Below are 27,849 nucleotides of genomic sequence, written 5' to 3' on the forward strand. Positions count from 1 at the left end.
TCTTGCCTTTTATTGTATGGTGTCATGGTGGCAGAGAACCAGCTGAAAAATGCCACCCCTCCTCTCCCTGGGGACTAGGACTGCCAAGAAACACAGCATCCCTCTCTGTCCATCATACCCCAGCAAGCTGTTTCCACACCCTGGGGTCAGCTCTGAGCCAAAGCTCCATTGATGAGTTCTGGCTTGTTGGGTTTTATTTTTGTTTCGTTGTTTTTTTTTGTTTTTGTTTTTGTTTGTTTGTTTGTTTTTCTTTTTTGTGCTTCCTTTGAGTTCTCCACAGGGTCACTTTCCAGGACTAGTGGGAAGAAGGAGGTTTTTCAAGATACATGACTCACAACTTTGTATTCCATAACTTAAGCCCCGTGTGATGCATGGAATATAGAACCTCATCCCTTGTTTCCCTTTTGGCCCATCAGACATGAACGAACAGATCTTTGTGACAACCTACAACATTTCACTCCTTCACTCCTGTGATGTTTGGGATGGGCTGGTAAATTGGACACTGGACTGGCAACACGACTGCAAAGGTAATGGAGAGAAGGTGTTCTACTCCACAAGAGCTCCTGGTATCACCAAGGAGGAATCTTTTCTACATCTCAGATTTAGGGAGAACTCAACTTTAGAAATCAGCCACAGTCGCACACTGCAGGGAAATCACTTCATAGCCCAAATGCTGGCAGGAAAAGAACCATCAAAGGCACAAAAGACAATCAGATGTCAGATCCCTGTTGACTTGCCATGAAGACTATGGCCTTTGCTGTCAATTTAGTCTTTGAAAAATTCCCTCAGAAGGAGGACTACAACAGACACCTCTGGGAAAGCTATTGTCTTTAGTAACTATAAAGTACAGCAAAAGTCTTTAATTGTCTTATCTGAGAGATGCTAGATTTCAAAGCTACAGTTTCTGAAAAGGAATTGTGAAAAAAAAAAAAAAAAAAAAAAAACAAAAAACCCACAAATCAGGAACATTTCCCAGAGGATGAAATTCCAAAGTCTAGTATCAGAGAAGGGAATATTTTCCATTCTTTCCAATTTCTCCCCAATACAATCTGAGCTATAACAACAAGAGGAACACAGAAAGGCTGGGAGACAGACTCCAAATTCCTCCAGGTTCCTGCCAAGGAAATTTAAGTTCCTTGTATAACTCATCAAAAACTCTTCAAGCAACCACAGAGGCAAGCTGGAAGAGTCTGTCTGCAAACACTGTTGACATGAGTACATTCTATGATAAAAGCATTTGCATTTGAGCAGTCCCGTGCAGCTCAGTGAGGAAGGTGTTCGTGCAGTCACTGGGGTACTCAGTGCCTCCCTGCACGTCCTGATGGAACACTTCAAAATGCAGCACCAGCACCATCAGGACATGATTTGATACAGGCTCATGGATGTCTTTATACTGATATCAGTGGGTTTTAACATACAGGGAAGGAAATAATTCATGCCACCCTTATGGGAAAATCCTTGGTTTTGTCCCACTTTTAATGGCTCAACTGGTATTTTACTTATGTTTCCCTGATTAAATTATGATTAAATTCAAGTGAGTATCCACAGTTTTTTAAAATAACCTAATGATATTCAAGATCACATATTCCTGATGTTTTTTTCCACTCAAGATATTTCTCTTCAGGAGTCTAAATCCACATTGCTGCTGCCATGAGCATATGTCTTCAAATTAGGCAGGCAGAGCCACAGCCTCGATACCCTAAAAAGCAACCAAAAAAACAAAAAAAACCCAACAAACAAACAAACAAACAAACAAAAAAAACCAAAAAAACAAAACCCAGGACCTACAACCCTAAAATCACACTTAATTTATTTCCACATCTATATTAGGCTTCTGTTAAGGAACTGTATTTTCTACCTAACGTTCCTACTTGCAATCTCTTAAGAGATACTTTAATATTTCATAAGCCAATTTTATATAATTGATAGGTACAGTAAATTAAATATTTATTTCTATTTTTCACTGGTTTAGTAGAATTTAACACCTGCTGCTGACAGAATTAAAAATCCCAACCTGAAAATATCAAAGAAATAAATAGTACCCAATACATCTATCGATTTTGCATAATATTTCCATGTTTTAAAATTGCATTCTCTCAAACCATTACCTTCAATACCAGAGCTTCACAGATGCAAAGTTTTTTGCCAGGAAGCCCTGTTTTGACTGGAACTATTCACTGTGCAACGATTTCTGATTCTGAGGTGATACGAAACTTCAGAAGTTTTAACTCAAGCTCTAACAAGTTATTTAACATAGAAACAAGGTTTCATTCATGGGGAAAATTAACCCAACAGGGGCGCTTTCTCAGCTCTCTGCACCAGTTATAAATTTATAAATGTATATAAATTGAAAGGATACCATTTCGATATTCCTTAATTACCACGCTTTGGGAAGATGCTGAGTGGGAGCAGGAGGGAAGTGCTGTTCAGGCACTGGGGATGATTTGCCAGAAGAAGGCTGGTCCCTCCCGGCAGGGTCAGTACCTGCCTGCTCACTGCAACCTGCTATTCCACAGCCTGCCCCAAAGGGTGAAGCACAAAGAATACACCCATCCTGAAAAGTCAGGAAGCAGAAATGAGCGTTCCAAGCCTTCTCGTGAGAGAGGAGGGCAAGGCTGGGATGTGGAAGGAGCTGTCGCACTGCTGGCCCCTCTGCAGTCCCGCTCTGCTCAGCGCAGGGAGAGCAGCACAGCAGGACAGAACAGGAGCGCAGGGAGCACAGCAGAACTCTCCCGTTTGCAAGAACATTTTGGGCAGAGTGCAGCGAGAACAGCTGGAGCAAGGGAGGGAAGCTGAGCACTCCCTGCTGCTCCTGCCTGCTCCCACCAGCACTGTCACTCCCAGGGCTGGCTGTGCCAGGAAACCACAGCTCCCACCACAAAATGCCCAGACCTTCCCTTGCTCCATTTCCCAATCTGAATCCTGACCAAGAGTATTCCATCTTCATGCACAGGCACAAAAAGATTTCTGCCTTCTAACGAGAGGAACATATTTCTGTTTAAATCTTAATTTACTAAGCCTCGCAGAGGTCCTATAAAGCAAGCAAATGTTAATTTTGCACACAGCAAACCAGAGAGGCAAGAAGAGCTGTCAAAAGTGATGATATGCTGGAAGCCATTCTGCAGCCTCAAACCCATCTCCTGGCTTCCTGACTCGGTGTTCTTCTGGGGAGAAGCGCTTGGAAATAGCACTGCTTCCATTTGTAAGGGGAGATGGTGGAGGGAGCAAGTCAGGTGGTGGTGGTGGTGGTGGTGTGGGTCACACAAAATCAAACAAACAGGTACAGACCTGACAAGTTTTACACAGTTTTACCCTGGTATTTCTTCTTTGACTTCATTGGAGGCCCTATATTCTTATTTTCTGATTACAGGAGAATACCATTAATAGAACAGACCAGAACAAAATTAGCAGAGTTGCCAGGCATCCTGCTCTGACAAATATGAATGGCCCCAAATAAAGATGTCCCCTCGGATATGGCTGTGTGGGCAGGCACACACTTCAGCAAGCACATAAATAAATGCATAACAAAATGTGCCATTGCACACACGTCTGGCTTTTTAACAAACAAATGAGGCTTCACTGTGCGCACTCCAACTCTGTTCTTACTTCACAGGCTCTTTGTATCTTTATTTTTCCTCCAATATCTTTGTTTCTCTAGAGTGTTACTTCTGTCCTCTACTTACCCATGCAGAGTTCTGTTGACTCAACTGGAAAGGCTTTTCATGAGAGCCTGCCCCAGCCTGTCTCAAACACTTTCTATTCCTTCACTTCTGATTCCCTACACACATATTACTGAGTTCCAGAAAGATTTTTAAGTCATTGCACATTACCCTGTTTTTTGTTTTTTTTTTTTCTTTTTTGCTTCTAGTCTTTGTACGGCCTCTCATCAGCAATTCAGACCCGAGGATATCGTGGTTGCATTGTCGGAACTTTTCAACTCCAAGCTTATCTATCACACCTACATTATTTCTAGTGATTAGCTGCAGTATCACTGTTAAGCTTGTAGGCAATTACCTCATTTAAAGGAGCATCCTTGTAGTGCCTCACTGAACATGCTGTTATCTGCATTTTCATACTGCTGGCTTTTTTTATTTCTCCCCATTCTGTACCAGAACAAATGAAGCCACTTGTTTCTGTTCCAACCTCTTTTAGGCTGATTTTTTGATTTTACACTTAATTCCAAAGCTTTGTTAGTCCATGATATCATTCAAAACTTTGAGGCAGACTGCATCTTGGTTTTCCACAGTGCATTTTGAGCTTGTTCTCTGCACTAAACTTTCAGTGATGCTAACAAGAGCTTCAAAGACACAGAACAACCGCAGACTGTGCAAAATGCAGAACTTCTGCTGCAGCAGGCAGGGAAGCGATAAAATTCCACAGCAATAATCACTGCCCAGATTAACTCCTTAAGATGCCAGGCAGTGCTGAACACTCTTCCCACACCCTCCTAAGAGTAAGGGCTCCCTGACTTCCCCCAGCCCCATAGTGGACCTGCAGAGCAGAGCTGAGCATCATCTGTCACCCTGGAGAGATTCCAGAGACAGATCACATCCACAGAGAGGAGTTGCTTCCAGGAGAAGACGGACACACACTGCCCCTGATTGCCATGGATGTTTGACAGGTAGAGGGAACCCTTTGCAGACACTCCTTAAACTCAACGCTGGTGGCTGTATTTCAGGCACGTGAAACAAGACACAAAGGGAAATTCTGTTTATGCCTTACCAAGCCTCCTCTCTTGGTTTGCCTTTCATTTGCAAATGTTCTGGGCTCTCATAACTGACTGACTTTGTAAAATCACAGCTGAGGTTGTAGGTACAATTAAACCAACACATAACACAACTCACATGCTGCCAAGGGGGGACCCTTGATTTTTGGATTGAGCATGAGAATTAAAGCCAGAAACTCACACCAGGTCTCAGTTTGACTTTTGCTTTGTCTGTTATTATCTTTGTCTCATATTTCACAAGGCAATTTTAAGATTTACTCTGATAATGTCAGCTACGTGTTTGAAGACATGAAGTACTAAGTGCCAAATATTATTACTTATTCAGTAGTCTTGTTCCCTATGTTAGTTGCATTTGAGCAAAGCATGCCTTGCTTTTCAGTCAATTTTACTAGTTTGGTTTCCTTGGTCTCTCATTTTTCAAGAAACAGTCACTTGGCAGAAGTTTTGGTTCATGCAGCCACACCACATAACCCTGCTCAGAACAAATCTGTGCAAGAAAGTGCTCAGAACAACAACAGCTATTGACATCTTACAGTTTGTCTTCCCTACTATTAACCCTAGGATAAAAATCCGATTTAGAACTGAGGTAAAAGCTTTGTGTAGCCAGGCATTATTTTGTGATGCTCCAAACCATCTCTGTCTCCTGTGAACTGCAACACAAAGCTTTTCCTCACTGTTTGGCTATGTTATTTCTGTTCACTTTGGAATGAACAACATCAAAGGATCTAAAACCATTTCTGCTCACATATTCAATGTGTTTTAATTTTCCCCTTCTAGACGCCAATTATTATTGCTTCAGACACCTTCTGCTACTTCTTGGAGGATTTTTCTATAAAGTGCTAGAGACTCTAGAAGTTGGTTTGTTTTAGCACTAGCTCATTCCCTTCCTGAATTCAATGTCTACATTGTGTCTCCACACACCACTTATTAGACTAATTGCTTAACGACGTATGAAAAAATTGTTTAAAGGCCATACATCAGTAGAGCTGCAGAAGAACATACATCACTCTTTCCTTTCTTTACACAGGTACTTGTTTAGATATATACAAAGAAAACAAGTGTCTTTAACTTGTCACTGCTGTGCCCCCTCAGTTTCCCAAAGTGTGTTGTAAAAGGAGAAGTTTTCACAGTTAAAATGACACAGAACAAGTTTTCACTTTCAAAGTACCTTTACTTAATCACTTCCTCCACCTCCTTCCTAGTCTGCATATCTCAAAGATTATGAATTGTTATACAGTACAACAGAGACTTGTAATTAGGTAATACGGCTCTCCAGAATAAAAATCTTATATATGAACAAAATATGCAATTAAGTCATCAACAGCTTTACTGAAGTAGTCCTTTCCCACTGCAAGTTCATCTTTCCCTTCCTCATCGGCCTTTCTTGCCTGTTTCTGATGTTTGTGTCAAGAAACAGATGTTTAAAAATGGACCACCTCTCATATTATGTACAAGAACTCTTTCTTGAGTTCTTTTTTGAATGTTCTCGAGAAGAAATTGAGAAATTTCTTCTTGAAAATTCTTTAATAGTTACAACTAATATGGGGTAGTGAGGCACCCCTCTGTGTTCCTTAGGACTGTTTATTCCAAGAGACTCCTCAGGCAGAGACGTGAGTGCCTCCTGTAGAAATGGACTTGACCTGCACAAGGATGCACCAGGCACTGAACACCACGAATTACATTCTGTCCCCAGAGCAGAGTCAAAAACGCAGTCAGTTTTCTTGAGAAGCTCATGCACTTCAATCACCCCCAGGACTTGAGGAAGCACAAGAAATGGCAGTGGATGCTCCAAACCAATGACCCCAAATTCCCTGATTCAGTGCTAGGCATTTGCCTCAGTCATCCTCCCAAAATCAGGGTGCTCCTTTGGCAGGGGGACAGAGCCACTGCTCCAGAGCTCCCTGCCACCCTGTCCTCCTCAGCACTGCAGAGATCATTCTTGCCAGGTGACTCACTGTCCTCAGAGGGATGTCAGCCTCTTTCACTCAGAAATAGCTCCTTAAATATTCCAGAAGAATTTATGGCATGTCAGTCAAGTTGATAAAAGCATGGTTAAAAGAATTTAAGATACCTGTGTGCCTCCTCCCATTCTGATGTGTTTCTCTTTATGGACTGTACTGGGGAAGGAAGAAAAAGAAGCCATGGAGAATTATTTCAGAGACAACAGGGGTCAGGAGCCACCAGTTCCACCAGTATATATATAATATACTAACTCATATTATATATAATTAAATATATATAATATCAATTTGTCCTGGTTTTCACCCCAAGATGCAATTATATGAATATTATGCATAGTAAGTAGTTAAATTATATACATTATACCTCTGGTGGCTTTGTGCTTCAAGAGCTTGGTGAATGTGTGCATGCTCACCAAGGCAAACATCAGTAACCCCAGGATTCTGTGCTCCCCACATTATGGGCTGGCATCATGGATAGTGAAGTGAGAACACTTCAAGGACTGCACATCCCCAGTTACACTGATACAACTGCATGCAAAGCAAGGCTGTGAACCAGATTACTGAGGCTGTGACCATTTAAAAAAAAAAAAAGAAAAGAAAACAAAACCCTAAAACACTGCTAACCAATAAAAACCCCTACAGCAAAATAGTTAACCCTTTTCTGGAATGATTTTCAACTTTAATTCTTTGAAAACTCAGCTTACAATGACACATGAGAAGCACTTCTAAGAGCACAGCTGAACTGTATTTTGCTGTAAAGGACAGGAGGAACTGGCCAGAGGCAGCAAAAACTTCTAAAGCCAGTTTTTCAGTTCACTATACTATGGATTCACTTTCCCCCTAAAATGACACAAATAAAATTCGACTGGAATTCGAGGCTCTCTGCAGTTCTGACAAGTTGGAGTCTGAAAGCCTGGCCCTCAGTGGATGTATGTAGAAAGCAAATAAATTCTTATTTTTATGCCTACCCACAAAGAAAAAGAAAAAGATTGAAATAAGGAGATTACTGGATATATTCAGATGGGTAAGTATCTCGTAAAGTGAATAACTAGGCAAGGAAAATCATTAACAATAGAGCCATCTGCTGTATTTCAAAAAAACTACAGCAGCAAAACTCTGAAAATGGCAAAATGCTTTGCAAACTCAATTTCCCACTACTCAGTGCTACAAAAAGTGATCATCATGATTACTGCATCAGTTTAAATAAGAGGAAATGTGTATTTCTTACACCTCTTCTAATTAAAAAGCAATATTTACTGGCATAATAGTGATCCTCTGTGTCTAATGATACTAATTGACATTGTAGCTGGGCTTGTTAGAAGCCTGAAATGCTCTCCATTCCACTTGAATCAGAGAAGCACAGAATTGTGTATGGCAACAGTGAGGTCAGCAGCAAGCTGAATATTTATTTAAATACTGACAAGGCACTTGATTACGTTTTTCTTGCTTTAAAGTAAGAATTTCAAGTCAGAAGAAAAAAAAAAAAGGGGAAAAAAATCAACACAAAAAGTGAGGGGAAGTTTAGAAGATGGACTAACCCAAGTGGTTCTTAGGATATTTTTACACTTCTAGAAATAAACTCGAGGAGCCCTCTTTCAAGCACAGTGGGATAAGCAAATGCCTGGAAGCCAATTCCCAATTTTCATCTCCAACACAGCACTAAAACACAGAACTGTAATCCTGTTTCAACTAGGAAAAGTTGTACCAGCACAGACCCAAAGCTGCAGAGAAAACACACTGCTGAAAATCCGGGATCAAACGGGTGCTAAGCAAGGCAAAAATGCAACACCTGCAAAGTATGAACAGCCCCTGGAAACTCCATCCTGATCACTGGAAGGGTGTTTTCATCAGCTGCTAAAAGGGATCACAAACCAAAACTGAGAGCTTTTGGCATGGATCTTCATAGGGAAGCTCCCCTTGTATCTCAAACAAGGTTGTGAGACACCCACCAGCATCCTGTAGGTCACCACAGCTGCCTCCATCAGTGTGTCTGCCCCAAATGCCTTTATTAAATATTCTGATACATCAGATGTCTGACAAGGAGTTTCACTCGTTCCTACAACCCTTGCCATGCAACAGTTTCTTACTCAACATTTCATGCAGATTTCTTTTTTATAGGTGACACAGAACAAGTGACATTTCATTACTCCACCTTCAGTAATTGCTACACAACTTTTTTCAACAAAACCAAAACCAAACTTCCACGACTGGAATTTTTTAAGCCTCGTAAATAGTATATCAAAGACATTGTTAGCTCAGGAAGGAGAACCAGGTGCATTTACCTGCCATCATAGCTATCATACTGGCCTTGTAGACATTGGCAAGGGAGCCCAGTTCACCTGTAGCCAGGATTGTTTTCATGTGAGCTTCTCCACAGGCTGCACGGCACAGACGGATCTCCTCGTAGAGCCCTGGGGATAAAAGCATGTGCAAATGATTTAAATTGCCTGAGAGAGAGATTTTTCAAGGGTGGCCATCATTTCCACTTCTGGATTAATTTCCTATCTTATAATTAGTCGTAGCAGTCAGGAACTTAAGTTTTGTAAGTTCAATAAATTACTGCAGGTCGTTAACAATGCCGTGCAATTTCAGACTTTACTTAATAGCTATTAATGTCTAAACTACAAATGTATGAAATACCCAAGGAAGACACCAGGAGTTAAAAATGCTATAGTAGTAAAGACTGATCTTAAACCAGCTTTTCCAGCAATAAATATGGCAGTGCATTGAATCAGAACTCAGAGCTGTGTGTTTTCCTCTGCACCTGGCCAGTGAAATCCTCCCACCCCTCCTGGCAAAATTCAACAGTGCTCCCACAAAAGTTTACACACAGGGAGACTAAAAGAGCTAGAAATTAATAAAGCACTGCTGTCAGAAGTTGGCCACTTGGGGATGTTTAAGATTGCTCCAGTGTGGGGAGAACAGCAGCTCTTACAGTGCATGGTCACCATTTCTGGATCGTGAATTTAAAAAAAAAACCTAAAATGCAAAATAAGCAAACAGGATGCTTTGCAAGAAGGTCCTTTTAACAAACTGGACTCAACCTTCAAACACATAATCAAAAAGTTCCTTGACAGAAGGCTAAGATACAGCTTTAAATAGGTCTTGCTAAAACAGTCCAGGCTATAATGACTCTTTTTAATTTTTTCTTTTTCAGCAATACGAGATTTCTTTCCCCCTCAGCCCTTAAGTGAGACCTGGAAGCAGGGCAGGGTTTGGCAGCTGTGGCAGGGCTCTCACCTGGCTGATGCCATGGCACACAGGGTGTCCAGGGCTGGGATTGCTGGGCTGCCCCTCTGAGACATGCTGCACACATTAGCTGACAACTGGCTGATGCACTTAGCAAGTCCCTTTATAGACACCAGGCTTCACCTTGTTTCTCAGTGTGTACCAAAGGTGTGAATTAATCAGTACTAGCATGCAGTCTAACATGTTTTATTGATCAATTGGTGATGCTCCAGAAACCTACATCAAATCGAGGCTCAAAAAGGAAACACAAAGGACCTGTGCTATTTTTTTCTTTTCTTTTTTTTTTTTGTGCATTTAATAACCCTGCTCATGTTAGATCCAAACAAAATCTCTTTTTGTGGAGTGACTCTTTCCTGAAGCTTTTGAAAACCCAGAGAAAGCAGCTTTCTTCTTCTTCTTCTAGTTTCAGCAACAAGAGGAAAAAGTTTTCCCTACCTTTGAGGTACGCCACCAAAAATGTCAACATAAAAACAACAAAATGTACACTTAGGTTGGACTCCACGAAAAGAAATGCCATGCTCACAGCTGTTGTTCCCTGGCACTGCAGCTCCAGCACCCCCCCTCGCATTTGGAAGGTGTTTTTACACACCATTAGCATCAAGCTCGTTTGAGCAGGCTCACTGCCTGCCAGCACACATCACCCCATGGACAGGAGCAGCTCGGGATCCTCAGCCCTCCGTGTCTCTCAGGTCAGCTGGGGTGCAGGAAAAGCGGGCACACTTTGATGGGGCAGGTGTGTAGGTAAGAAATGTTGGTCTTTATTCACAGACTGATTATTGCAGGCATAGCTGACATTCACAGGGCATTGTCAATCCCACTGTGAAAGCACAGATTGAAATGCAATTTCACCAGAGCATCCCGGTCCCAGTGCAAGCTGGAACTGCTTTGATACAGAACAAGTGTAAAAACTCCCACGCCTTTCAAAAATAAAAGGAAAAATTTCAGTACTTGGTCAGATTTAAATCAAGGCACAAAAAACAGGATTACCCTAAAAATCTTGGGCAAGTGTCTAAAGTATGGGTGCAGTTAGTGACACTTCAAAATGTACTCAGTGTTTTTCAAGGAGTGCTGGGCTTCAAGAAGTGGGACAGTCAATACTGCCAAAAAGTCCAGCACTTAAGGACTCAGTTCCATCAAGGTGAACAGCAGCAGGATCAAAGGTGGGTGCTCCCAATGCAGGAATATCTGTGACCTGTGCAGAACACCAGCATGCCACAGCACACACAGCATGTCTGGTCAGCAGCACTGGCACAAAGCTTTTGGGTACAAAACTCTATGGCAGGAAACCCTGCAGGTGTATCTTCAACTGTGAGCTGAGAACACCATGAAGAGGCTCCAAGAGACTTTCTTTTTTGACTCCTGAAAACAAAGAAAAAGCTCACAAAGCAAATGGCCAGTACTCTCTAGTATATTAAACAAAGCAGCAGTATTATCCATTCTAAAAGCAGTCTAAATCTAAAAACCAAAAAAGCCAAGAAAACCCAAGCCAATAAACCCACAAAAAACAAAAAAAAAACCAAAACAAAAACAAAAACCCAAAGCAAGTCAACCTATACCTGGAATATACCTGGAGCCAGCAGCTCACTAATATAGTCAGCAGCAGCTCCACTGACCTAGCTGTTAAAATGGATGTGACATAAGAACTCTTCTGCTTTGCACCACATGAGATACCTGACAGCTTTCATGAACTTTAGATCTGCTTTTACTAGATGCATTTATACAAGACAGAAAAATTCAAACTTTGTATGAAAAAAAAATTATTTCATAGCTCTGGTTTTAATTCCATATTATAAAACACAAGAGTTGTAAGCTTTATTGTAATTTTTGTGACATTGTAAATATTTATGTGTTATCGTATATGTATATTTATATGTATATTTATATGCATATTTATATGCATATTTTTATGTATATTTATATTTAATTTCAGCAGCTATTAAATACAGCAAAGAATATATGTTCCTTCCCCTATACACTTTCCAAACAAACATCCCTGATAATTTCTGCTGGCTGCAATCTGCACTAGATTGTCTAGATGGTCTGTTACTTTGGTGTAATACATTAGTCCTAAACAAATCACAAAATAAATGTCCTACAAAGAAAATTAAAATATTAAAGGAGGAAAAAAATTACTGCCTAATTTTTTTTATGGGACAGTGAAATACGGAAAAATGTGGCGGTAAAATCACTTCTTTAAAAAACAATTCCATTTATTTGGTGTCTTTACCTCATCAGTCACAATGAAAAAAAAAAAAAAACTGAGATGAGAAGATGTTTTGATTTGTGTTAGAAAAAGATCAAGGTGATTGTGATGAGCTGGAGCCCCCCGTGTGGGGCATTGTTTATGGCAGGTTTGTTACCAAAATGAGCAGCATGAGGCTGTCAGCACAACACAAGTCCCTCAGTCCTGCTGCAGCCACATCCCCACTGGAGCTGGGAACAGAGCTGGGCTCCAGGAGCCCGAGCTGCTGCTGACAACAGCAGGCAGAAATTGTGCAGCACATCCAGAAATGCTAAATCCAGCTTTCAATACAACCTCCCTGAACAATGTGTGCAGGCTTCTCCCAGGCTCTGGAGCAGGGACTGTGCTTTGCCCGAGTTGTTTATAAAGTCCCAGGCCTTGATTGAAGCCTCCCAGATTTGCCCTAAAACAGGACAACTCCAAACTCACATCTGAAAAATCAGCAGGAGAAAAGAGCATTTTTCATGATGAGGTTATACTATGGATGCAGCCATGCTCAAATTCCTCAGAGTGTAACTGGGGCTTTTTTTTCCCCTTTTCTTACAGGAAAACTCAAGTGCCACAGAGCAAATGATGGAATGGCAATGCTCCTGAAGTCACGGAGGGCCACGTGTGCACGTGTTTGGCAGCAGCTGTGGAACCAGCACTAACACCACTGCACCCCACACAGCTTCAGGAGGTACAGCACATACTGACAACGGGGGGAAAAAGGAAAAATAATAAATAGATCCAGTCTATTTCAACAGTTTGTTGGTCAACTTGAGCACTCCTTACATAAAGACTCCACATTCTGTGTCTAAAGGAAGTATTCAAATTGATAATTTATGTTTAATCCATACTTTGTCAAGTAATACAAGACTAAACTACTTTAGTTAACTACTTTAAAGTAGTATTGCTTTAAAAGCTAAAAGGTTATAAAAGCTATGTAAGTTCACAAATTTCTATCTCATTTAATGTTATTTTCTGATGTAATTTAGCTGTCCAATAAGGCTGCTTTCATATTCAGCATTATTTAAAAGATCTTAACAATTACTTCACAAAGATCTGGAAAATACATTCTGAGTGTCATAAAGAGCTCCAGCAATATTCAAGAACTGCTTGAAAATAACTTGACATAATTGGACATACACTAAAATATTTAATAACCAAACAAGCCTTTGAAGCAAATCACAAAGCAGCACTATTCTATTGTGGTGACCCCAATTACTGCACAGGCTACAAGAGAAGCTAAAAATGAACAGTGAGATAAAGCACTCTACCACACAGATTTTTTTTTTTTCCAATATGTTCTGAAGTAGTGAAGAGTATCAGCATAAGAAAATACCCATAAGTTGTTTAATATTATTATTGTTATTATTACTATTAGGATAAGTTATAATAGAACTGCAAGGCAGCTTCAGTTGATGAAGTGCCTTAAACACAGGCACAGGTGCTGCACTACTTAATTTTATGTAATGTAGGGATTTAGCCTAAAAAATCCACCTTCATCCCTTCTTCTAGATGTCTTAAAAGTATTTTATAGATTCTTCTGTGTTATCCCTAATCACACAGGTAACATATCTATTGAAAGCTAAACAGGAAGATAGAACACTAGACTTTCAGCAAAATATCCAGATCACCTAATGCAATACTTTTTTTTTTTTTCCTAATAGGAAAGTTAAACATTGCAATATTTCATCTTGTGGCATCTCTAGGGCAAGCAAATTCCATTCCTGAAGTATCTTTTTTTTCCTGAGATCATGTAAACACGTGCCACAAACAGATTCAGATTCATGAATAAACTTAAGAAATCATTTGGAAATAATTTGAATTCTGCCATCAGTGAAACAAAAAAAAATATAAGCCATGCCAAAATAAGGGTGGCTTTCAACCTTGTCATGACTTCATCTCTGGGTGAAAGAATATGCATATCAAATTAAAAGGCATACCTAATTTACTTATTTAGTAAACTGACAGCTTTATATCACAGACATCACTGCTGTGTCTGTGCACTCCTCCCTTGTAATTTGTGACCACAAAGAGCAATTCATCTCCCATGCAGAGAAAGCTGACAACATATGTCCAGCTCTTTTCAGTCAGGATCCAAACTCTCTCTCTGAATCCAAGCCCTGGATTTCTCCTCCGAGTTCTCCTTCATATAATCCTTAATTAACTAAGGCCAAAAGTATGGAGACTGAAAATACTGCAAAGTGACCAAGATATTACAGCAAGGAAGCCAATCCTGAAGACACAGGTGCAGAAATATGTGGGGTTTTGGTTCAACTCTTTAATTGAAAGGAAACCAAAAAACATGATCTATTACCATGGTTTCTGTTATTTCCTTAAATAAAGGCAGGTACCAGGGGTCCATTATAAAATCTTCCAAGCAAATAGGATATTATGGCACTGCATTATACAGCTAAATGGAAAATTCATTCCAAGACAATGATTTGTCTACCTTCACATGGAGATTAGTTATAGGAGCACTGTCAGCACTTAAGGCAAGCCATTCACAGTACATTAAGGATGCAATTAGAGAAAAAACCATCTTCAGCATTATTGTTCTTACTAATTAGTGGTAGTCTACAGACGCCAGAACATCAATAATAATATGAACAGTCAATTTGTACCCTCAACTTTCAGGAAAAAGAAAACAACCAAAATACCTGTTTTCATCAAGAACTGAAACACGTATATTTGAAAAGGTATCATCTACATTAGCAGCCCCTTGGGCTTTCTAACAAAACTCTTCAAATAATTAGGCTTTACTTGCTATTTTTTTTAATGCTGTACACAAATTCCTCTAAAGGCACAGAGGGGATAGACCTGAATTTTCAAACCACAATGTCATTTTGTCTGCCCAGCCTGACACAATGTTCAACAGCATTCCTCTCAAAAAAAATACAACTCTTTGCCATAAATTGATTAAATAGTTTTTATTCAGCTCAGAGCTCCACATTATAAGCTGCTCTGAGTGGAGAAAACAAATTTTTCAAGGTCAGATGGAGAGATTTGGGGAAGAGACAAAGACAGACCCTGCCCATGTGCATTTATGAAGGTTTAGGTTCCTTGGCAAAGGAACTTAAAACTAATTCTTCAAGGTCAGATGGAGAGATTTGGGGAAGAGACAAAGACAGACCCTGCCCATGTGCATTTACGAAGGTTTAGGTTCCTTGGCAAAGGAACTTTTTTACTCACCCTCCCACTGGCCAGTGAGCACCAGACTCCTGCTGATGACAATGTCGATCTCTCGGGCACCATATTCCACTGCCAGCCTTATTTCAGCCAGTTTGGTCTCCAGAGGAGTTTGTCCAGATGGAAACCCAGCAGCCACTAGCATGAAAGGGGAGCAGGCAGAAGGAAGACGTGTTTTAAAGTTTTATAAATTGACCATAAAATTGAAAATACCAGTAATATACCAAAAGGTTGGAACATTATTCTTTTTTTTTTTAATGCTTTCCATGATTCAAAAAATCTACAAGCACCTCATCCTACCTTCTCTTCATCCACAAGAAGCATTAGTTCTACCCTCAAAAACTGATTTCCAGCAAGGTAAGTGCATCTTGTGAAAAGATCTTTCACATGCCCTGATATTTTCCAGAAGAGCCTACATAAAAGCACAGTGTTTATTGTTTTCAGCAGAACTGAGCAAAGAAGGAGCGAGCTCAGATACGAAGCAATATATGCATTTTAATTTTCTCCAATTCTTTTAAGTAGTATCTTGAGTTAAATCATAATAATGTTGAACAGTTAAATCACAATATAGCAAAAACTGCTTGCAATGAGCTCTATTTAAGAGTATGTTTATGATAAGAGTATGTTTTCAAGTACAAAACCCAAAGGTAACTTTGGAAATGGAAAAAAATAACGGCTTTGTCAGAGATTATCTTTCCTTCTGACATTAAAATGCATTTAGTATGTATTTTCCCCCTACACAACAATGGGAAAAGAACAAAACACAACGTGCCTTAGCATTGAACACCTGATCTAACTTCAAAGTTTGCCCCTGCTTGGAGTAGGGATCACATCCAGGGCTCCCTTCCAACCTGAGTAATTCTCTGATTCCATTTCTTGCCTCCTGTACATTCAAGACTTGTCTCTCTCGTGTGGTGACTGGAGAAGGGCTGAGCCTGCTGGATTTTGGATAAGAAAGTCCTGGACCCGTGGCTGCTCAGCAGCAAGGAGCCCTGGCTCTGCACACAGGTTCCTTGAAGCCAGCCTGCAGGATGTGCTGGTTCTGGCTGGGATAATCATCCTCGCTGTAGCTGGGGTGTTTTGGATTTGTGCAGGAAACAGTGCTGGGTCTACAGGGATGGTTTGGTACCTGCAGAATAGTGCCAGCACAGAGTCAAGGCCTTTTCTTGGGAGTGCACAAAAAAGCAGTTCTTATCTGAAACCATAATTTTTCTCACTTTTACTCTTCCAATTCTCTTGTTCCCTCCGTCCTGGAAATGGGAGTATGAGCCAGCAGCTGTGTGGCACACAGTTGCTGGCATGGCCAAACCTTGACACAGGATTACACTTAAAAGCCAAGCATGGTAGGAAAAATAAACCTTTATTAGAAATCCCATCATCATCATCATCATCATCATCATCTACTTAGTGTATACTGATACTTGTCCAGCACTATCTCAATTTCTTCTGTCCAGGTGAGAAAAACACTGATACATTTTAAAGGTCTCTTTGAAGAGCTTCTAGCAAAAGGACTTGGCATTCCTGACAAGCTTGAAGTTGAAAGACAACAAAAGATGATACCAGAAGAAAATCCTCCTTCCATTCCCTCGCTTCCACCTGTTACCTTTTCACCTTACTCCCTGACACAAAAGCAAGTCCAAACTTCTGGATTTTTCTATGTACTTTATAACATCAGATCATTTAATGGGCTATCTTTGAATAAAGCTTACCTGAAGCCACTGGTATGTCACAACCAGCAGCCTTGAGGGTGTTCACAGCATCGGGGACTCTTGCAGGATACACACAAACTGCTCCAGCAGTGATACCTGCAAAAAGCCACAGCTCCCTGTAGTTCATTTCAGAGAATTCCACCTTCTCCATCCATGAGCACATGTGCATTGTCCTCACCTCCCACTGCTGTGTTCTCACAGGGATCTTAAGCACTACACCAGGGATATCTGCTGGACCCCACAAATTCAGGTAATTCTTGTGCTGTTTCCTGCTTCCTGTTCCTTCACCTGAGCCTGGGAGCAAGTCTGCATTAGCACGAGTTAAAACTCCAGGATTTTTACTGTCGGGCTGACAGTTTAATACCAACACACACAGTTAAGGCATGCTCGATCAGCAGATTGCTGCAGGACAAACTGCACTACCAAACTCTGCTCTTACTGGTGGAGCCAGACTGGGTCCAGCAGCAACTCAGAAATCTGTGTTAATCTGTGGTAATGCAGCCCTCCTGCCTTCCTAGCTAAAATGTTCTTCTCTCAAACTCTCAGATAATTGACCTCATATTTATACTTCAACCACTTGAAGAGTCCATAAATCCAGGTTTTATAAAAAGACTAATCTTTGATATTTTATGCATCTGGTTTCAATCAGTGGACGACTTCAATCAGTGGACAGACATCCTTTCAGAAAAGTGAGAAAACAACGAGGAAACGCGGACGCTTCCTCTACAAAACACACACACCAAAAGCTACCGTACCTTTATCATGCATGTCCAAGGCTTTGAGCAGATCCTCTCTGATAGGGTGCTTTGCTTTAAAACACAGCCTTTGAACATTCGAAGGGGTATCGTCACCTGAGAGAGTGGTGAGGTCTATGCAGGTGACAGCTTTCAGCAGCCAAGCTGCCTGCAAAGGGAACAAAGCAAGGAATGGAGCATTTCTGTTTACACTTCCAAAGCCAAACTGCCTTAGAAAATGCAGGAATCAGAAGCCTGGCTCTCACTCTGACAGTGGGGAAATGTACAGGATGTAACGTGGGGGATAAGCAAATAAATAGGATAGACAGGGCTGGCAGATGTGTCTTCACATCTTCAGCAATATCTAATGATACAGAGAGGATCCACTTTTGTGTGAATCAGGAATAAAAAAAAAATCTGCAATTTTGGTGCAAAAAAAAAAAAAAAAGCAAGAGGTAAGTGACAAGGCTAAAGCACTCTTTAGATGGAAATGCTTCAGAATTTTAAAAGACTTATTAATCAAAGGATGGAAGAGAAGCATAACTAAAAATTTTATGAGCTTTTTTTGCTGAACAAGAATTGAGCTTACGACATTATTTTGAAATATCTATTGAAGGTCTTCCAGAAAATGCTCATTTATAGTGATGGCTTCACTCAAAGCTGACTTCTCTTACAGGGCAGGGGGAGAATTTGCAATGGCAGTGGGGCCCTGAACCATCACTGCTTCATGCCTGACTGTTTCTGGTTCCTCCTTTCATCCTATGATACTTGGAAAGGGACTTTCCCTTGAATAGCTTTATGTTACTTTTACTTGGATTTTTTTTTAAATCCTCTGAGGGAATTTTTGTCTCCTCTCTTATGACATGAATCATAGTCATCAAGATAGATGTAGTCAGGGGCCTTCAAGAGCTGGTATAAACTTCAGGTTTTTAAAAAGGGATTTTGAGTTGGGTATTTTGGGAAACAGGCTGCAGAGTTTCAATCTGTGATGCTGCTTACATTCAAAAGCAGAGGTTCAAAATCATCTCTGCTAAGAAAACAGCACACCACTGACTGCCCTGCAGTGACAATGCTCAAACACAGAAGATTTGCTTCTGACACCCTCCAAAGTTAAACCTTGCTGCAGTGCTGGTGTTCCTACACAGGAGAAGTGTTAGGAATAAACAAACATCTGTCCTCCAGCTGTGCTGTGGGAGTGACACCAAATCCCTTCCTTCCCAACCCGTCCCTACAAGCAAAGCCTGTGGCTCTCTCTGTCTTTGTTATTTACATGGGAACCTCAGCCAAAAGAAGATTTTGTTTTTACATGACTGCAGCTGCAGTATCTGAGGACAGCCATGGTTATGGAGCACCACCTGCACCTTCTCACTGATGCTATCTCCCAACTCAGAGCCACTGGACTGATAAACTTGGGGTCAAATAACTTTTTATGCATAAGAAACTCTAAAGAAATGCTGAGCTGTTGTCTAAATCTCCTCCATTTATCTCCTTTTTTTTTTTTTAATTTAATCATTACACACAAAGCACAAACTTTTTTCTATCACCTTCCAGTAGCAATTTACACCTACATCAAATGATCCCCAAACTGTAATCCCAAAACCTGTGCTCATTGTGAACACAGCACGACATCAATTATTTCGAACAGCTTCTTTAAGAATTAAATAAAATTAAATGATTCTTCCTTTCTTCTGTTATGTTCCACTCTTAGAGTGACCCTTCATCATGTCCTTCCTCCTGTTTCCAGGTTTCCAGCTACTGTTGCACATAACCAACTTGGTCAGTGTGCAGAGGGGAAGCATCCCAAGCATTGTTTGCAGAACAGCTGCTTGGTGAATGGAGAAACAGTTTGTCTTTTTATACTAAAATGGACAAAAAAACAACGATTTACCTTATCTCAGCAGCTGAAAAGTCAGTTTTCCTGACATTAGTGGGCTCCTTCCCCCCACCAAATGCCACAGCCAGTCAGGATTTTTGAATTTTAGCTAAAAAACTAGTTAAGCAATGGAATCACACACATTGAGAATGTTTAAGCAAAGAAAAATCATCCAGGTAGGTCAAACTTGACAGGGACCATGATCATATCTTACAGCTTTAAAATTAAAAAATAAGAAGGCAGCATGCAGAGAAGTCTGTCTGGGAAACAGAATAAATGGGGAGGGATAGTAACATACAATTTAATCCACTCATGAATAAAGATGACTTAAATCCATTTGCAGTTTTGCCAGTCATGAGTTATAAGGTTTTTAACTTGTTTGGATAAATGCTTCACCTTATTCCATCCCATCATCATCAAATACAAATTACTAAAATAAGACATGGACAAGCACATCTTTTAAGTTTACATGTATCTTGAAAAAAATTCAATATTACAGCCTGGAGAGGGAGAGTGACTGTTTTAAAAATACAGGAACAGAATGCATAAGAAGAGCACTTACTTGCCAATTACCTTTCACAGTTTTCCATTTTTTAATTTGTTCTGCATGCCTCACCACTGCAGGTCGATTCACATACACTTTTGAGATCCAGCCAAGTTCTGGGGGAGAAAAGAAAGAAAGGAAAAAAAAATCCTCATCTATTTCTCTGTTCTTTTAATATATGGTGTGGTACTTCAGAAGAGAGCTGTAAAAGTTTCTCTGATGAGAGTGTTGTGCTTTCACATCCTTCCAAGGACTTGTATGCTCATCACCAGTCTAAAATAACCTCAACTTCTGTGAACTGGATATTTCACACAGCGTGTTCTGTGTGCCACTACAAGTGATGAGACAGAGAACTGTGCTGCCAGCCCTGGACTGAGAAGTTTACTATATGTAGCATGGAAAAAAAAAAACAAAAACAAAACCAAAAACAAGCTACAAAACAGCCTTCTGCCATTGCTTGATGACTTATTTCTAGATTCAAAAATTCCCAAAGAGCAGCAGATGCTCATATGCACCAAAATAATGAAACTGTCTAGAGCCAGAAGAACCAAATATTGGCCACTGTTTAACAAAGGACAACTGGTAAAGGACAACTGAGGGTTCAGCTCTTAAGTCTTTAAATTTCTGCTTAGTGTGGTAAACCCAGAGTGCAACTCTTAATATTAACAAGCACAGGCTGTTCATGAGAGCACACAGGAAAAAGAAACTGGAATATCTTTAAAATCTCTCACATCCCAAAACATAAACGATTCTTCTAAATATGGGACATATAAGCATTTCATGAAAACACTCTGAAAATAACATCAATAATCATTAACCACCAATCATCAGCAAATCATCACCATCAATCATCAAATATCATCACCAGTTAAGGTCAGGATATGGACATGGGCATAGATACTAGGAGATAATAATTCTGGGTGACTGAATTTATTAAGAGCATGTCACTCTTCTTTACTACAGTGTTTGATTGCATTTCCCTTGAGCATATTGATTAATAAAAAAAGGTTTTCAAGCTTAAAAAAATAAATAAAAAGCTGGTAGACAAAGACAGAATCACTACAAATACTATGGCTACAACTCTCCTCCTTTTTTTGCCTATCAGTAGGCACATAGGATATATTTGACAAAGTCCATGGGGAGAAAAACACACATAAATAAATAAACAGAGGAGGGACACACAAACTCTTACGTGCCAAGTGCTGAGGTAGCATCATTTAATCATAATCCCATTTATTATAATAACTTTTGAACCCTCCTGGGTGCACCGTGACCTTTCAGCCCCTTTGGAAAATGCCATAAACCCAAAGGAAGCAGTTTAGATGAGGAACTCAGCTTCTCCCTCTCTAATAAGGTTCCTTTCAGTTGGTCTGCTCTAACCTATTCTTCCCACATTTTTGAAGACAACCAAGAAAACCAACTAATAAATGATTTATGAAAACAATTCTTTGGGAGAATATGAAGACAGTGTTCAGTCTGTTAGAGAAAATTCAAGTTTGAGATGAAAATTTAAATGAAAGGACACAAATTTCACCCATGAGTAGGTTAATTCTCCATTAACCATTGTTTGTAGAGGATTTAGTGTGACACAGCTATTGTATCTACCCCACCTGACTCCTGAGCATCCTGATCCAGGTCTAAACAATCTTTTTGGGATGTAGAGCCCTGCACACTAGATCAGCTTAAAGGAAATATTCAACTACAAAGCCATTTGGAGAAAGGAAAGAAAATTAAAAAAAAAAAAAGGAGAGAAGACAATTCATAATGGGAGAAAAAGCACGGAAGGAGAGTGGAAGTGGGAATGAGCTACTACTTTTGCTTTGCCCAAAATCCCCTGTGAAAGTCACCAAATATCAGCTGATCAGCAACAGCTGACTGCATGTTCTTTGTAAATGTGACAAAATCCATTGGTTTAAGCCCTTTTCACATTTTACCCTCTGTTTTCAGTGGCTCAAAGTTAGTAATGTCTAATATTTGTGTGCATAGGATGCAAGAGTCCCTGAAAGAGCACAGAATGTGGATCTCCAAGAAATTTTTTTTGAGTGTAGGAACTCAAACCACAGTGCACAGCACAGGCAGAGAATTAAAAAAAAAAAATTAAAAAAATCAGAGCTCCATCCTTTCTGTACAACTTAATGTGAGACATCATGCAGCTTACTACAGGAAAAAAAAATGGTGCAATAAAAATGGCACAGCAAGGAAGGACAAAGGTTCTGGTAATGTGCAGCAGCAGATGGAGGCTTCCATGTAATACAGACCTTTTATTCAAGCCCATTCCTACATTAATTAAAGCAATGGGTAAGTGAAAACAAATATGTCTCAGCATAATTGTCTCTAAATAGACTTTCAAAGTTAGCCATGTGAGGTCTCATCAAATCTTTAGATCTAAGTGCCTTTATTCAGAAAAATCACTCACAATTACAGCTTTTCTCCTTTTTTTCATTAAATATCAGAATAAAATCATTTTTTGAAATAGAACTGACTGCCTTTGGATTCTCCCCCTCCCTCACTCCCCCAAGCTTTATGATTTAGTATCTGGCTAAGGAAAACTATATTTAATTAGGCTCATTAACCTTGCAGTGTGAACACGTCTTTTTTTCTTTTTTTTAAATAAGTCATCTGCTAGTCATCTGCACAGTCATGTGGCTTCAGGGATAAAAGTAATTAAAGCAGTTACACTACAGCTAATTAGTCAATATTCTGTAATCACTCTTCTAGTTTACTTTTTTCTCTGAAGACATTTGAAAAAATCATATTCAATTCCTCAACAGGAATTTCATCTCCTCTCTTTGAAGAGCATGAATCCAAAAATACTGAGCATTTCCTCAGAATACAATAAACAAAACCACTTCATTAGGATAATTACATAAATATCTAAGCTTCCTAACACATTCCTCATAAAACAGCCTAAGCTTTACAGAAGCTTTAAAAAAAAAAACGTGTTGCTGGCATCCCTTCAGATGGTGAAGCAGAAAGCTCGAGGATGCCTGAGGCAGTAGTTTCACAAGCATTTTAAGGCAGCACTGTTCCCAAAAGAAGCTGCCCCCCTCAAGTGGTTATTTCATTTTGTGTGCCAGGGACAGCGTGTGTGCCCCCGCTGCCACCACGGGCACACGGCAGGGCAGAACGGGGAAGGGAAGTGAGCAAAGCTGCTCTTTTGGGAGAAGAAGCGTGTCCTGAACCTCCCTGGGTAAATGAAGAGCTCAGCTGGCGACATGGAGCTGAGCAAAGCCACTGAAGGGAGGGAAAAGGCTTTGGGATCACGGCTGGTTACGCTTGTCTTACCAGGTAAGCTGTTTAGAGATTTGGGGCTCATCCAGCTTCGCCAAGACACGAGTCATAGTCATTTTTCCATGACACTTGACGTGGGCCAACGGATCCTTAATTTCATGTGGGTCTTCCTTAGTCTCCAAGTTATCAGCACCCAGATCCTCAAAGCGGGACACCAAAGCACGAGCCCTGAACTAGAAATCAGCTCTGCTGCCCTGTGCCATCAGTGGAATCTCAGGGTGAGCCCATGGATCGCACAAAATGGACCGTGGCATCTTCCCCAAAGCACTTTGGAAACCACTGACAAGCCTTTCCTCTGCAAGGGAGATGCAGAACAGCAGGACCCGCTTTCCTGCAGGTCCAAGTCCTCTGCTTTCCCTCTCTTCTTCCCTGGCTTGAGACATCTCCTTACCCCAAAAACCCAGCTGTCCTCACGTGGTCCTTATAACCACGAGTAAAACGGGACTCTGGTATTTGCACGAAGGCCAAAATAAAATAGTCACAATGAAAATTCCTGTACTGCTGATCTGTACCTGCCTTTCCCTCGACAAAAGAACTGATTTGGTCACTCCATCCAGTGCCTTACTTATTTTCAAGACATCTACTTATCCTTCAAATTTGATTAAAATTACCCAGCTGATTCAAAAGGTGTTAGAACAGTGAAGAACCAGAGCCACAGTGCAGGCTAAAACCAGCCATTAATATATTAGAACAGAATTATGCTGTCTTGAAAAGGGATGTAACACTTCATTATCTAAATGCCACTTACCAACAGGCTAGCTCTCACATGTAGAAGACTCAGAAATACCAACTATAATTAAGAATATCAATTGAAACATAATGAATGTATTTTTGGCCCTTCAACTAGAGGGTCTGAGCAACACAGATAGATAATGGGTTTTTTTGGAACCCAAGAACAGAGCAAAACAACTGCAATTAATTACTTACTATTCAGAATAAATACATACACATGTGTGTATATATATATTGAGACATACAGGGGGAAGGGAAGACAAGACAAGACTCTTTGACCAACTTCTTTACATGATTTGTGGATGGCAAATGTTTCAGTGTATGAGGCTGGTGAGCTTCTGACTGTGCACATCAGGGTCTTTTTGTCTGTGTGACCTGCACCTCTTCTCAGTTCCAAGGAAACACTTTCTTCTACTAAGGTACAGTGATGGGTATGAGAGAAGGAGAAAAGGAGGGAAGAACCAAGGAATTTTGCAATTTTTTTTTTTGGGCGATTTGTGAAGAGTTTGGCTTGTCAGTGATAAAAACCAATAGATCCACTCTAAGGGCAACATCAGAGACACCTACTGCTTCAATAATGACATTATGTAGCAAGCACAGAAACAGCAGATACAGAAAAGGACATAAAAATATATGTTAAAGTAAAATATATTTTACCACAAGATGTCCCTGTTAGAAAACTATAATTGTACACAAAGCTGTGTGGGGAACAGGGCAAATCACCTGAATTAGCGTTAAAGCTGCTGGCAGAGGCTTGTAAAACCTTCAAAAGCTGAAGTGCCTAAGTCACAGAAGCAGTGAGTATTGTTAGCAACCGTGAAAAATAAAGGTAAGGGTTTGCCCTGTTCTTTCGGAGCACTGCTACCAGCCAAGGTACAGCACTAAGATATGTTAAGTGCTGTATTAAGTATTAATTAAGTATTTCAGACACAGGTTTAGTGGGAGAGCAAATGGCAGGGAGGTGCAGCTCTCTCTTTAAAGCAGCCACCATAAGGCAGGTACTAGAACTAAACATTGTCACAGCCACACCATTCCCGTTCCTACACCTGTCCTGAACACCCAACCCAGCTCCTTTTGACCACGACTGGTTTAAACAAACGTCACTGGGAAAGGATGGCAACAAGCATCAGAACTGAGCTGGCCTCACCTGCAAGTGTCTGGATTCCCCACACATCAACTAATTTTAAGCTTGGATTTATTAAGGAAAAGAATAGCACACCCCTAGTTTAAAGCAGCTGGAGTGCATTTGGAGACTTTTGTGCTAGCTGTTTTTCCTAAGATTTGTTCTGTCAGTACACCACTAATGCTTGTTTCAGCTCTTCAGATGGCTGCAGCTGAGACTCACCTGTCCCTACAAGCAGACCATGAACAAGGACATCAGAGAGCAAGTATTTCACTTTTGAAAGCTGCAACATTTCCACAATTTCAGTGAATGGAAACACAGCTCCCACTTGTCCATCCACAGGCCAATCACTTAAACTGCACCTTGGCTCTGCAAAATGTGCCTGCGCTTGTTCTCATGATGCCACAATGTCCTGAACTGTGCTCGTGCCAGCTTTGAGCCCTACCTGCTCCACAGCAGCTGGCCTTTCATCCATGAGATCACCTGTGTCTCCTGCACTCCACTGTCCTCCTACTCATAGTGACCGATTCTCACACCTCAGAGGCAGACTGCGGGAAATGTCACCACTCTAACCCATCCCTCTGCTGCAGCTGCGTCTTGCTGAGCAAGCTGTAATTAGCACTTTCCCCTTCCCCGGCAATGAGGAGAAAGGGCAAAAGCAGGGAAAGTCTTTCTTGGCTCTGCCTTATCTGAGGAACAGCCACCTTTTGAGCTGGAGAGCAAAGACACTTGGAAAATCCCTCAGAGAGCAAGCAACAAGGAGAACGAGCAGAACAGGTGGAGTCTCGGGTTTGCAAACGAGAGAGCGAATTACGTGGTTTTAATCTCTTAGTGAGAAAGAGGGGAGGAGGATTGAACGGAGTGGCGTGCAGGAGAGAAGCAGCTCTGTGACAGCACCAGGGCTGCCGACAACCTCAGCCCCTGAGCCCCCCAAAACAAAGCCACGGAACTCGCGCTCAACCCGCACTACCACCCCTCCTCCCGGTTTCGTGTCAGAACACCCACGGGAACACCCAGCGCTCTTCTTATCTCGGCTTTGCACGGGAACACGGCTCGGCGGGGCCTGGGATGGCCGGGTCGGGCTGCGGGACCGACCCGGGACCGGCAGCGAACCCCGGGATGGCCGGTCCGGGGATGGACGGTCCGGGGGATGGACGGTCCTAGGGATGGACGGTCAGGGGATGGACGGTCCGGGCATAGCCGGTCCTGGGGATGGCCGGTCCTGGGGATGGCCGGGCCGGGCTGCGGGACCGACCCGGGACCGGCAGCGAACCCCGGGATGGCCGGTCCGGGGGATGGCCGGTCCGGGGGGATGGACGGTCCCAGGGATGGCCGGTCCCGAGGATTCCCGACCCCTCCGTCGCCCTTACCCAGCTCGGTGCCCGGGTTCCGGCCCGCCATGCCCCGCTCTGTCCGCCCCGCCCCGCACGGGCAGGAAGCGGCGGGGCCGCAGCTCCGCCCGCGGGGACCGAGCCGGGCAAGGATCGCACCCGGCCGGCAGCTGCGGGGACCGTCCTCTCCTTTGGCCTGCGGGGACAGACACTGCGTTTTGTTAGAAGCTACAATGCAATACTGGCTTTCGCATTTATTTATTAGCTTTTTCGCGGTAATATTGACCGTAAATATTCTGATATAGTAAAATGTATAATTCTATTCCCTGTTCGTTAGTATAACATAATCTATTAGTTTAAGTATGTACCGTGTAGTTTATTGAAACAATGGTGTGATGAGTGTGTTGTATCGTAGGCCTTAGCAAAAACCCAAAATGTTTAGAACGCTTCTATGTGACTGAAAGAATGGTAGGAAACAATTATGTTGCTGACTGACCTCTCCAAGAGATAAGAAAACAGTGACAAAGCAGAGCACCGGAGAAAAACCCTAGAATTTGTTAACCCCTTATCAGAGGATGTGGAACAACAGGATGGAGACACAAGAAGAAATGAAACGTACCTCAAGAGGATGTCGTGCAGAAAATTTAAGAGTATAAAGAAAACAAACCAAAGAGTTCTTGAAACATCAAAAATTCACAAGAATTAATGAATATATAACAATTAATAATGTATGAAGCACATGAATATGTATGTACCTCAAGAACACAGTACGCTCTCCGACATTACCGTCGTGCTTTTCTTTTTTGATTTTCCCATACCAAAACTGCACGTGTGCTTTAAAGACAGCAGTGACTCTAGAAGTATACACCATTTACACTGTGTACTTTAGGACCTGTCAAAGCAGTCCAAAAATTACATGCTTTCAAGCACTTGTGGTGGTGACCCTCCTCCTCCTCCCCCTTTTCCAGGCCACACTGTAATCTAAGAAATACTTGTGATGCCTTGGCCTTGACAAACAGCACTGGGCTCAGCTCCTCATCAGAAACACTGTCTGCTTCCAGGAACTGCTGCTGTCTAGTGAGCTCTTGTTTTTCTATGAACAGCCTCAGAAATTATTTTTTCATGCCCAAATGGCTTAACATCTGTTCCCACACTTTCAA

General features: G+C 41.3%; 1 protein-coding gene across 3 annotated transcripts in view; it reads right to left on the reverse strand.

Annotated features, from left to right (window-relative positions):
• The window catches only part of DERA (deoxyribose-phosphate aldolase), a 43,072-nt gene extending 16,313 nt beyond the window's left edge, over nt 1–26,759 (reverse strand). The window contains exons 1-6 of one of the 3 annotated variants that reach the window (XM_062491581.1): nt 26,729–26,759; nt 20,231–20,328; nt 17,817–17,964; nt 17,062–17,157; nt 15,356–15,490; nt 8,970–9,098 (exon numbers count right to left, since the gene is read on the reverse strand). In XM_062491581.1, coding sequence (XP_062347565.1) covers nt 8,970–9,098; nt 15,356–15,490; nt 17,062–17,157; nt 17,817–17,964; nt 20,231–20,328; nt 26,729–26,759 — 637 coding nt within the window. Of the gene's footprint in view, nt 1–8,969; nt 9,099–15,355; nt 15,491–17,061; nt 17,158–17,816; nt 17,965–20,230; nt 20,329–23,497; nt 23,547–26,728 lie in introns of those variants that run through there. The other 2 variants (XM_062491580.1, XM_062491582.1) reach the window with 2 other exon arrangements.
• Nucleotides 26,760–27,849: the final 1,090 nt, after the last annotated feature.

This window comes from Cinclus cinclus, chromosome 4 (genome assembly GCF_963662255.1).
Source record: "Cinclus cinclus chromosome 4, bCinCin1.1, whole genome shotgun sequence".
Taxonomy (NCBI): Eukaryota; Metazoa; Chordata; class Aves; order Passeriformes; family Cinclidae; genus Cinclus; species Cinclus cinclus.